At 36.6% G+C, this 12,317-nt stretch overlaps 1 protein-coding gene across 1 annotated transcript; it reads right to left on the reverse strand.

Annotated features, from left to right (window-relative positions):
* Positions 1-2,525: 2,525 nt before the first annotated feature.
* Positions 2,526-4,993, reverse strand: aqp8b (aquaporin 8b). Its single transcript, XM_030141680.1, has 5 exons — positions 4,734-4,993; positions 3,429-3,555; positions 3,130-3,344; positions 2,661-2,795; positions 2,526-2,571 (listed from the first exon to the last, which is right to left on the reverse strand). Exons 1-5 carry the CDS (start codon positions 4,991-4,993, stop codon positions 2,526-2,528), a joined length of 783 nt encoding a protein of 260 aa, XP_029997540.1.
* Between the last annotated feature and the right edge of the window lie 7,324 nt (positions 4,994-12,317).

Consider the following 12,317-nt stretch of genomic DNA (forward strand, 5'->3'; position numbering starts at 1 on the left):
CCTAATAGATTTATCTTAGCAGTGCAATAAAAATTAAATTCATTTCAGCTCTTTTTTTTTTTATTCTGCCACTGAATCTCATTGTTACGGTTGACTTATCTGGATGTGAACAGAGCTCATTAACACTACATAAAAATCTAAATTTCATGAGGGGCTTCGGTTCACAAAAACCACCAGCCCCTTGAAGACCATGTGCTCTTCTTGTGGCTTAATACCTTAAATGAACTTGTGCCCCCATTCCCAACCATATACTGCAGAATAGGATTTAGAGTGAAGTGTCCTACAAGCTTATTTTGGCCCTTTCCCTTCTGCAGCCCATCTTTCCCCCTGTAATCAGATTCTTATGATAATAGGATAGCCCTACCATAAAATGAAATACAAAATCTCCTTAGATGGCCAAAGCTCCCATCAGACTTCTTTTGAATTGTGTGGCATCACGGCTCAAGAAGACGAATGGACAGATGTGAGGCCCCAAAGCTCAGAGCTCCTCCCCTTGGGCCCCTCCCAGCAGAAGAAAACAATTAATTGACTTTTAAAGCTATTGCTTTTTTCCAGGCTTTTCCACACTTCTCCTTGGCTGAGCAGGGCTCACAAATTGGTGTGTTGAACTTTTTATGAGGACTAAATAGCTGCCAATGAAAGTGTAAATGACTGTGTGGTGAATGGGGTCCGCACAATGGCCCTGCACTGACAAGGGCTCCAGCAGAAATAATGACCATTGTCACAGCTGCTGTCATCGCAAAACCATCAGGGCTCATGAATCCGAGAAACCCGAGCAGGATTCAACCCTGCGTCTTTTTGTCATTCTGTCCATGCTCTCACTTCTTTATTTCTTCTTCGTATCCATTTACATAATCATTATTAAATTTACCTCAGTATTTTTTTCCTGCAAAATTGCAATCCTTCATCTATTTAATCACATAACAATACAGATCAGTTTCTATTGGTGGAATATTATTAGTACAGTTATTCAAGCTCTTTTGTGTGAGGCACTATTTTCAACAGTATTCCCATGTTTTGCTTCATATTCTACTCCATCTCAGAGGGAAATGTCTGACTCCATTTATTACAAGTGTCTTAACTGACTTTTAAATTCATAGGATTATAAATATAAACCAAAGCTCAATGCATTAGGTTTTGTTAATTTAATTCAAGCTGCAACATTAAAGATGAACAACTGAATGTGTCACTAATTCTAGTACTCTGAAACAGGCCATTCTGCATTTCCTGCATAAGGATCCTGCAGATACCTTGAATATATTTTAATGCTAATACTTTTTCACTTCATGTAAACCAAAAAAAAAACCCTTTTTATTTATTTATTTATTTATTTATTTTAAAACTTTTTTTCAAGTACAAGAATTGAGTGTTACCACTAAATACTAGTTGTAAGAAAACAGATGTAGTTTGGGCCTATTCTAAACATGACATGTAATAATAACCATTAAAAATCTTGATGTTGAATGCTGCCTGAAATTCACCCCTAATCTGCAGTCTCCTCCTTCGGTATTGTCCCAGGAGGGGCACCATGTCAAATATCCAGCCAGCATCTATCCCCTCTATTTTGGCTTTTGAGACCACACAGTTCACATGTGTGGGAACTCCAGCTGGTCCTCATGGGGGACGAACCCAGGAGGGCCAAGCCCGAAGCTGCTGGATGCTGCACCGGCAGGAGTCCGCCCAGACTGGGGGGTAATTGGTTTATCCCACCGCCCGGCCCGCTTTCCCATGTGGGCCACTGCTGTGGGGAGGCCCAGGGGTACAATATGGAAACAGCATGATACCCTCTAGTGCTGAACAGGCTTTCAGTGGTCCTGTTCTAAAGACTAGGGATGGGGAACCCGCAACACAAAGCTGGAGAGGAGATGCTGGTTTCATTTTGAAAAGGTTGCTTTTAATGTAAGGCAGCATCTGGTTGAAAATCTGCAGAGGTAATTGAGTTTTAAAGAAAGCTTTTTAGTGTTTTTGTTAGTTCAAAAGGTAATGAGTTACATAGATTTTCTACTTTTGCATTTAATTTACATCATTCATGCACCTGTCATACACCTATTTGAGCTTTTATTTTGCATTGAAATACTCAAGGACTTCAGTGAAGCATTTTATCTTGACTTGAATGAGTATTTCTATTTGGTGCAAATAACACTTTACAAATGGAACATTGCTCATCTACAGACAAATGTTACTTTCTTAGGGGGTTAACCCTGTTTAATAATTGCCCATGTGTGCATTTTAATGTTACTTGTAATAGGAGAGGAGTTATTGAATAAACGTGCTTCATTTTACATTCGCTGTGAGCTTGGCATAATTTTAGATTTAATGCTAGAACCACTTTTGTAATCATCTACCTGGAAAATGAGGGTCAAGTTACACAGTTAACCAGCACAAAAACAAAATGTCAAACCTTTTGTTTTGTAAAAAGGATTCAGCTTTTTATTATATACTGTAAAGAAAGTTCAATGATATACATACATCTAACAAGGTTATATTCTAAGTTCCACCCCACATTTTATCTCTGAAGCTCATGTTCATGATTTCAGAATGAGTCGAATCTTCCTGTCTCCAAGGATGAGTCTGCAAAAAAGAGTTATATATGACAATCAAAGCAAAGGATAACCAGGATTCTTTTGAGTTAGAAAGCGATTGTGTTGTAGCGCACGTACCGGACCAGTGCAGCTGCCACCAGACCCCCTGCGATGGGTCCCACCCAGTAGATCCAGTGATTAGTCCAGTAGTTGCTCACTATGGCTGGACCAAAGGCTCTGGCTGGGTTGAGGCATGTACCAGATACGTCACCGCTGGGAAAACAAAAAAAACAAAGTCAAGGTAATTTTTATTTGTACCCGTAGGTAGATTTGTTCTGCAGTAACAGGAGAGGGAATAACATATCCAGTCAACTTTGGTGCAGAAAAAGGAATATTTTATCGTGAAATTCCTTATATTTAGTAAATGTATGTGATATATAACTATGAAAATCTAATACAATGTAACATGTAAGTTAACTTTGACAAAGTCTGTAATTTTATGTGAAATCCTCTTAAATAAAATGAAATCTTCTTTCCTCCTAAATCAGTGCAATACTACAAAAATAGCCCCTTTCCTGTGAATTTCCCTTATCTTCCTCTTACTCACCCTGCCAGGATGTTGCAGATGACAGTACAGCCCACCAGAAACGGTGCCATGGGGCTCCTGGTCTTATGGTTGATGGCCCCCAGCAGCACCACCATGGTGATCAGGCAGGTCATGGCGATCTCTCCAAACAGAGCTCCCCCGATGGGAGCGTTGGAATCCAGCACATCAAACGCAGCCCCGTTGGCCTTGGCATATTTCTCTGATGAAGTCATCAGCTGTTGGCATTAAGCAGCCACCATTTAGTCGTGAGGAAACCTTTTGGATTATTTTAATGACATAAGAGTGTGATTCAGAGTCACCTTTGCCATTGCTGCTCCAAGGACGCCTCCGAGGAGCTGACACGCAAGGTATGGAATCACCATCTGCATCTCCATCGCCCCACACAGGAAGATGGCCAGGGTGAACGGAGGATTAAAATGAGAGCCACTTTAAGCACAGAGGAAGACAAAATCACTGCGATGGATACAATTTCCTGTGTTAAACCACCCTTCAAACTTTCATTTCATTGTTACAATATATCACTCATTAGTCAGATGGTTTCATGTCTAAAAGTCTAGTAGGATAAAGACTGAAGCATGGAGGGTATGTGGCACCATTCTTGCAAAATTAGGTTATATTTAAAAATAAATAAATAAATAAATAAAATAGATAAGGGAATTGACAATCCTGAGACCTTTAACCTAAATAATCTTTAACTTTTGTGTATCGAATGAGAAATCCCACTCCCTCAAACCACAAATAATCAAAACTTTTAGCAATCTAAATTTGGTTTGGTATATTATATTTATATGTTTTTAATGTTTTAAACCATTTGTAGAGACAATGAGAACAAAATGATTTTTTTTTTGGTAATCTTCATATGAGTGCAAAATTGAAGACAAACATTGAAGAAATTAATGGGTATCAACAAAATAAAAGCAAATCATAGATGTGAACAAAAATGAGGACAAATGTGTTCATGTCTTCCTGCAATAGCCCTCTTGTTTCTGGAAAATGTGACCTGTTTGATAACTTATGAACCTCCCACTAAACAGGAGAAAATATATAGTAAGTCAGAGAGAACCCATTACGGTGACGAGTATAAAATGATGGGTGATGTAAACATACAGCCTTTACAGTTCATTACACTGCAAAAATCAAAATCTTGCCAAGTGTATTTTTGTCATTTCTAGTCAAAATATCTCATCACACTTAAAATAAGACATAATCACATAAAGAGTAACTTTTCAGTGACATATAAGAGCTTATTTTTAGACAATAGATCTTGAAAATCTAATATCAAGAAATCTTACCAAGATAATTTTCATTTGTTCCACTGGCAGATTGTTTTTGCTTGAAATAAGCAAAGAAAAAAAAAAAAAAAAAAAAAAAAAAAAAAATCTGCGAATGGAAAAAGTGAAAATTATCTTGGTAAGATTTCTTGAAATAAGATTTTCAAGATCTATCGTCTAAAAATAAGTTCTTATATCTCACTGAAAAGTTACTCTTTATGTGATGATGTCTTATTTAAAGTGTGATGAGATATTTTGACTAGAAATAAGAAAAATACATTTGGTGAGATTTAGATTTTGGCAGTGTATTCAGCCACTGATGATGATCCTCACCTGATCTCAGCCATGCAGGCCACCATGATGGCCACCATCAGACCGTGAACCAGCGCTGGCTGAAGCCTCCCTGCATTGTCCACGTTCTCAATGACGGACACACAACCGATGAACACAAAGAACGCAGTACCCACCACCTCAGCCAGGCAGGGCTGGAACACCCTTTCATATTTGTTAGGAGGTTTGACTGGAGGAGGTTTAGGCTCTGAAGACACCAGGGACGTCCCCACTTCATTCATCTCCATCTTCTCATCGGCCATGAGTCTTCAGTGATGTCTGGTGTCTGTAAGAGCTGAGTGTGTGACACTGACTGTGCTGTCCTGAAGTGTGCACACAAATAGCTGCACGCCTGTGAAGCACCTGAACTTTGGTGTGTGGGGTTAAAGTGTGGCAGAGCTGCTCCACTTACTCACTTTTTTTCCTCATTTATCTTAGATACAATGTGGGTCACATGGCGTCTCATCACACAAATCCACTGGCTAAGGTAAAAAAAAAAAAAAAAAAAAAAATCATGAATTTGCTGACTAGATTATGAGCTCTGCCAATATCAGTTTAAAAATCATCCAGTTTCTTGTAAATAATTGAAATATTATCGTACATTCTGTTTATATAAGCCTGTTTTTAGATGTTATAGTAGGGTTAAGGCAGGACAGACAGCTCTAAAAGATGATATTAATTATTCAGAAATTTGAGTGAAACAATTATGGCTAAGGAGAGAAATTTAACAAGTGTAAAAATATATATTTAAACCCTAAAGCTAAAATAGTCCGTCTGAACTTTTCTTTCTTGTTTTGAATATAAAAAAGTTAGAAAATATGCTGTGAGTGAGTCCATTTGCCTATTTTTCCAGAGCACTTGAAGAACCTGGTGCTAAAAGTACTGAAGTCACATTTTTGGACAATTCAAGTTGAGCATATAAACATGCTGTATTTGTTTAGCTGAGTCCACCCTATAAATATAACAAACTTTTTTTGGTGACGTCAGTACTTTTAGCACCAGGGTCTTCACTTAGAACTTTCAAAATCTAGCAGTCATTTACAATTTACGGCATGTTATAATTCTGCTAAAACAGCTTCTTCTCCAGCTTCTAGTACAGGGGTGAGTGAGATTACTGTAATGACCAAATAAAACCTATAACATATGTGATTAAGGAAGCAAAAGTAAAGCGTTATGTTGTATGAATGTGAGATGGGGGTGGGATTTAATAAGTTTTCTTCTTCCCACTCCTTTTTGTGCGGTATATATTGAATTTATATTGTTATTACTAGCGTACATGGCAATTCCTATTTTGTCTTGCTCACCCTTGTTTATTAATGCATTTGCTCGGATATTAGTTCCTTGTACACAAAAAATGTTAAATTTTTTTTATTCTGCTCAAAAGAAATAAATGAATGAATAAAGCACATCTCAGGTTTCAGAAACCATTAGAATTTCTCCAATTGCACAAACAGTGAAAGAGTTATAGCCATCCAAACTACATATGCTCAAGGTAAAGAGTTAAATGATGTCATTTTAAAGAAACCTTGTAATTCAGTGTGACTTCAAATCTAATAACTTACTGTAAAACTGCTGGTGGAAAAAAATACAAGAGCAAAGTCTGTGCCTTGTTTAGAATTCAGAAAACAAACATTACTGAAGTTAATCTAATACAGCAGATTTCACTTGGCTTATTAATCATTTTCCACATGAACACATTAAAAGAAACACCACTCATCTCATGGAAAACATAGGACAAAGACAAGACAGTGTCGTCAGAATCTACTTTGTTGCAACACCTTAGCATCTGAAACTGTTCTAATGCGGAGTTTGTTTTTTGTCTGAAACTTGAAAATACAACAAGAACAGCTGAAAGAGTATGAGAATAAAGCTGCAGTGATGTTTATTATGTAAAATGAGCACCAGTATCCAGACACAGTTAACTGGCTCAACAGATGTTCAGACTGTAGCCACTCAGAATGAAGCATGAGTGGATAAATGCAAGTTTAATTAAAAAATAATAATAAAAAAAAAAAAGAAAAAATAACAAATAACAAATAAAATACAAAAAAACAACAAAAACCTAAAAATTAAAATAAAAAATAAAAAACAAAAAAAAAATCAGTGATATGAGGGTTCACAGACTGACTTTAACCCTCAAAGACTAAAACAGCCACTATGACCAAAACCACCTACTGATCCAAAATGTTAAATATCTTTTGAAGCACTAATCTTATTTAACCCATAAAGACCCAGTGCTACTTATGTGTCAATTCCCAAATACATTTTTCTCACTATTTAACCTTTCTTAAGTGATTTATCACCATTTCTTCATAATATTATCCTCTCCATTTGGCATTTTTTTGGTGAAAATCTGATATTTTGCTAAATTTACTTTTTTAATCATGTACTTTAATCATCATGCTGAGATTACGTTTGAGGGTTATCACATCAAAAACAGAGAAAACTTGAGAAAAAGGGACTTTTCAGTAAAATATATCATTAACTGAACATAATCCAGGTGTGTACATCCACTGTCATCGATCCAACTGCATGGGTTTTACTGGTGAATCAATGTTGTAAAAGATGATAGTGTTTCCATGGCAACTACAGAGCCTCTCAACATCCAAATGGGTCAAATCTGATGACCATGAAAAGATGACAAACAGCATTTTACACCAATTATTTACATGTATTGATAGGATTAGTGGTTCAGAAGTTATTAAATAATTTAGATCAGTAGATGCTTTTGGTCACTGGTGTTTATTTGGGTCTTTATGCGTTAAACACATTAATAATTCAGGTAAAATGCACTTTCTTAGCTTTTCAGTGGGATCAAATGTGTCTGTTTGGATGTGCAGAGGCTCAAGTGAATGCAAACATTTTCTGCAACACTGATGCACCAATAAAACTCATGTAAATGGAAGTGATTTTTATGTTCAGTTAATTATATAATTTGCCTTTTTCTGTTTTTTTTTTTTTTCCCCTGTTCTGATATGTAACACACATTTACTCTGCAGTAAATGCAGAATGCAGAGGATAAAATTTTAATAAATGATAACAAATTACTGAAAAAAGTTTAGATATAAAGAAGAGGTCATTTGAAAATCACCACAAAAATAGTGACACAAATAGTGACAGAAACTCAGGTAAAACATAGGCAGGTGTAAAGTATATTCTCCCCCAGGCTGTTTTCTGCATAGCTGCTTAAAAACTGCAGATGAGGCAATATTGCTAGTTGTTCATTAACATCAACAAACCAGGTTAAGCAGCAATGAGGAAAGGTGACAGAGTTTCTCGCACATAATGAGCACAGTTTAAACTTCTTAGATTCATATAGTTTCCATTCTGATGCACTGGAGTCCCTTAAGAATGCCTTTAAAATACATACTATCAAGTCTAATAATACAAAGGAGACAGGACAGAGGGAGAGTCGTTATTATGTGTAGAAATCTCATGTGTATAGGCTAATTATAATCAGTGCAGTGCATTGTCCTCTTCTTTGCAGTTCAAGGCTAAGTCTTAACAGTGATCACTTTATAAACATACAGAACCCAGAGTTTTTTTTTTATTTAACTGAGACATATTTCAACCCAGAAAACACCTCAATTGACAAAAAAGTATGATATTTTTACCAGTAACACCTCCTGATGCCAAATGTAAAGTACCAAGAGTTATTTTTCATTCTTCAGATAATGGTTTATGAGCAGCTTGTGGTGCACTTTCTGATAACCCTAGTGAAAGGCATTTATCAGTCTCTAATAAAGTTGTCCTGTGCTGCTGGAGTTCTTGACCTGCAGTAAGTGTTTTTCTTTCCCTTTGCACCTTGGAAGTGGTTGAAATTGAGTCAGAGCTGCCTTCTGTTTTCTACTAGATGTAGAGGGAGAATGAAGCTCTGAGACAGGACGCTGACTAGTCCAATTCTGTAATTCACTGATGGATCATTTATTTAAAGCATGTGAAAAAACAAAAAAAAACAAAAAAAAACACACATCATAATGAATATATGCATACACATACACACATAAACATACACACGCATACACATAAACATAAACATACACACACACACACATGCATATATGTACATATACATATACAATATATGTATCCATACACATATACACCTACGTTTATACATCTACACTCATATATACTCATACAAGTTTTCAAAAAACACTCATCTTGAGCTGCTAAAAATGAGAAATGAATCAGTTCTAAAAACAACTGTGTTTTTGTGATATGAACAACAGCAGCTTGGCTGAGTTTCATAACTCTTTTCAGTTCAAAGGTCATCACTGTCTCATGACTGTCTAAGAAATGCTGAACAAAAGCCTCCATAACTTTATGAAGTAAAGAACACCTACGAGGGCCGTTCAATAAATTCATGGCCTCACCCAGAACAGAACAACACAGACTGATAATTTATATTTTATTTTTCAACATAATCTCCATTTACAGCAATGCACTTGGTCCATCGATGTTCAAGCATCACTATCCCATCACGAAAGAATGTAACATCCTCTATTATAACAACCAGTATTTCTGGGTGAGGCCATGAACTTATTGAGCAGCCCTCGTAAGTCACTGCCACTGAGATTCAACTCATCACATAGTGGTTAATGGTGGCTCCAAACACTTTGAGAAACACTAGTTTTGTCTATCCATGATTCAAACCAGAGCATGTTGTGTTGGTGGACCATCATCTGCAGCCATTTAGAGTCAAACTGACCGGTTTGGCTTTATAATAATAATAATAATAATAATAATAATAATAATAATAATAATGATAATAATGGACTGGATTTATATAGTGCTTTTCTAGACACCCAAAGCGCTTTACATTATTAACCCATTATTCATTCGCTCTCACATTCACACTCTGGTGGTGGTAAACTACATCTGTAGCCACAGCTGCCCTGGGACAGGCTGACAGAAGCATGGCTGCCAATTTCCGCCTACGGCCCCTCCAACCACCACCAAACATTCATACACCAGTGTGGGTGGCACTGGAGGCAAGGAGGGTGAAGTGTCTTGCCCAAGGACACAACAGACTGACTTGGACATAGCAGGATTCAAACTGCCAACCCTTCAGTTATTGGACGACCTGCTCTACCACCTGAGCCACAGCCGCCCTTTACCACCAGGGTTTCCAAAATGTGTTTTAGTGCTATAATACAGGCCCTTGATTATGAGGCTCTGTTGGTCATTTTGTGCCTCCTTCTGTGTGAATCCATAGATAGATGGGTTCTCGAGTGCACAGTGGCTTTTTTGTACCTGGGTCACCATTTGCATAACATTAGGTGTGGATATGAGGCCGTGCAGAGCCTGCCATATAACCTGATGGAAACAGATCGATATCAACAATCTTTTTACAGTGGACAAGGACTCCACCCATAAAGTTTGGAGACTCGTCCACAAACTTAATATGCGACTACAACAGGTAAACCGTCTGAAGTTTGCAAGAGCCGTTTGTACAAATACATGACTTTGGAAGATGTGTTACAGGACCACAGTAGAATGTAGTCAGAAAATGTGGACACACTGAGACTCCTCCCATCTAGTCGTGGAAAAAATTATGAGACCACCCTTGTTTTCTTCAATTTCTTGTTCATTTTAATGCCTGGTACAACTAAAGGTACATTTGTTTGGAAAAATATAATGATAACGACAAAAATAGCTCATAAGAGTGTAATTTAAGAGCTGATATCTAGCCACTTTCCATGGTTTTCTTGATAATAACCAAAATCACATCAGTTCTTACATCAATATCTATGGCATTGTACTGACAAAAACAGTGCTTTTAGACATTCCATGTTTTCTTTTCGATCTGTTTTAGTCACATGATACACACAGGAGTTAGTACTTGATTGCGTAACCATTATTTTTGATGACTTTTGATGGTCTAATAATTTTTTCTGTGACTGTATATGCAGCATGTGAATCCCACAGGAGGGAAAACACCTGTCAAAGGACTGGGACACTTTTGATGACAAGGAGGTTTTCTAGTGATATTGTTCCTAAATATGTGGATTAACTGATGATCATATCTATCCAGCGGGTAAAACACCTCAGTAAATCTCCAATCAGGTCAGGTCACCTTCATCACCTCTGAAATGAAAACCACAGATGTGACAGCAAGTGTCAGCAGGAAAACAGGAACAAGGATGACTGATTATAGTTCAGTTTTTACTGTTTGTTACTGAAAGACTCAGGGGTTTGAATGTTTCTAAGGGTAAAAAATCAGAACACACACTAAATCCCCCTCCACGGCCCTCAGATAAAAGAAATCACAACCTTTCTTTTCTTTTTTTTTCTTTTTTTTTTTAATATCTCTGCCGGTAAACACTGTCATCATCAGATAAATGTCCAGTTTCAATTGAATGAAAATTGTGTTATTATTACTTTAACGTCACTATCTTTATTATAAAAGCTACATCATCAGCAGATTGGTAGATCATGTGTTTAGATAATTAGCTCATCCTTGCGTAAAAATCACGTTTCAGAAAATTATCACCCTGCAGAACTATGTGCTTGCAAAAATTGGCAACTAAATTTGAGACCTTTTGACATTTTTCTGGTGTGGTCAGGTATGTTTTGGTTTAAATTTCAAATGATGTGGCCCCAAAAAACAAGTTAATATTAACTAAGGTCATGTGCTCATGTATTTGACTGAAATGCCAAATGGTACAAATAGTTACATCATTTGATGTTTTATCTGAATCATTTCATCACTTGGTGTCTTTCAACATCGTAAAAATGTTTGTTGAAGTCTATATGTGTTGTTTGGTTCACCAAGTGTAATGTGCAGAGTTTGGGTAACTTGTCGATTTGCTGTCACTGGTTCATTATAAAATCTCAACAGAAGAAACTAGGCTGATTAGAGATGATTAATGGGAAACACTGCCACAGATGTATGTACCATTTGGAAAATGTGGACTAGTAATGAGCAGATTTGCGTCAGGATTTTTCCAGCTGTTCTCAAAATATTGCGACGATATTGCACTTCATCACACACAGCCTGAGCCCAACAAGAAACACAGCAAATCTATGATACACCTACTGTAGTTTGGCTCTAACTAGCATTTGACAGGAAGTGAGATTAATTAAGTCATACTGTGGTAATTGTGGGAGAGTCACTTTCATTCAACTCCATATTCTCTATATTTTATCTATTTGGATATTTTCATGGAAATCGTGACCCCTGAAGAACAATTCACAATAAAATCAAGACTTGTGTAGAACATTATTCATGTTCCTTTAGTTCAGGGGAGGGTTAATAGTGTTTAAAAAAGTGTTAAAAATAAAAGAAAAAAAGAAAGATTTTTTTTTCTAAACTCAAATACAATGCGTGTCTATTTAATTTGATTCAATACTCTAAAATAACCCTTATTCCATGAAAACTGGCAGCAGTCATTTTAGTCATTTTACAAGATTTTTTTTTTATGTTAGCAGAACCAACAGTGTCTTTTAGTCTTTTAGCCTGCATTGATATTTATTGATTATTTATGGTTGATTATTTAATGCATTTATTTGTAGGCGCCATTTGTACACTGATTTATGTTTGTCACATTGCACTTTGAATGTGGGCTGATGTCTGTGGTAAGC

This window comes from Sphaeramia orbicularis, chromosome 8 (assembly GCF_902148855.1).
Source record: "Sphaeramia orbicularis chromosome 8, fSphaOr1.1, whole genome shotgun sequence".
Taxonomy (NCBI): Eukaryota; Metazoa; Chordata; class Actinopteri; order Kurtiformes; family Apogonidae; genus Sphaeramia; species Sphaeramia orbicularis.

What these genes read in the sequence shown, in the direction of transcription:
- aqp8b (XM_030141680.1), bottom strand. Translation starts at nt 4,993, where the DNA reads ATGGCCGATGAGAAGATGGAGATGAATGAAGTGGGGACGTCCCTGGTG. An exon ending in GCCTGCATGGCTGAGATCAG is followed by an intron (nt 3,556 to 4,733) that starts GTGAGGATCATC and finishes CTGTGCTTAAAG; the next exon opens with TGGCTCTCATTTTAATCCTC. An exon ending in TTGGAGCAGCAATGGCAAAG is followed by an intron (nt 3,345 to 3,428) that starts GTGACTCTGAAT and finishes TAATGCCAACAG; the next exon opens with CTGATGACTTCATCAGAGAA.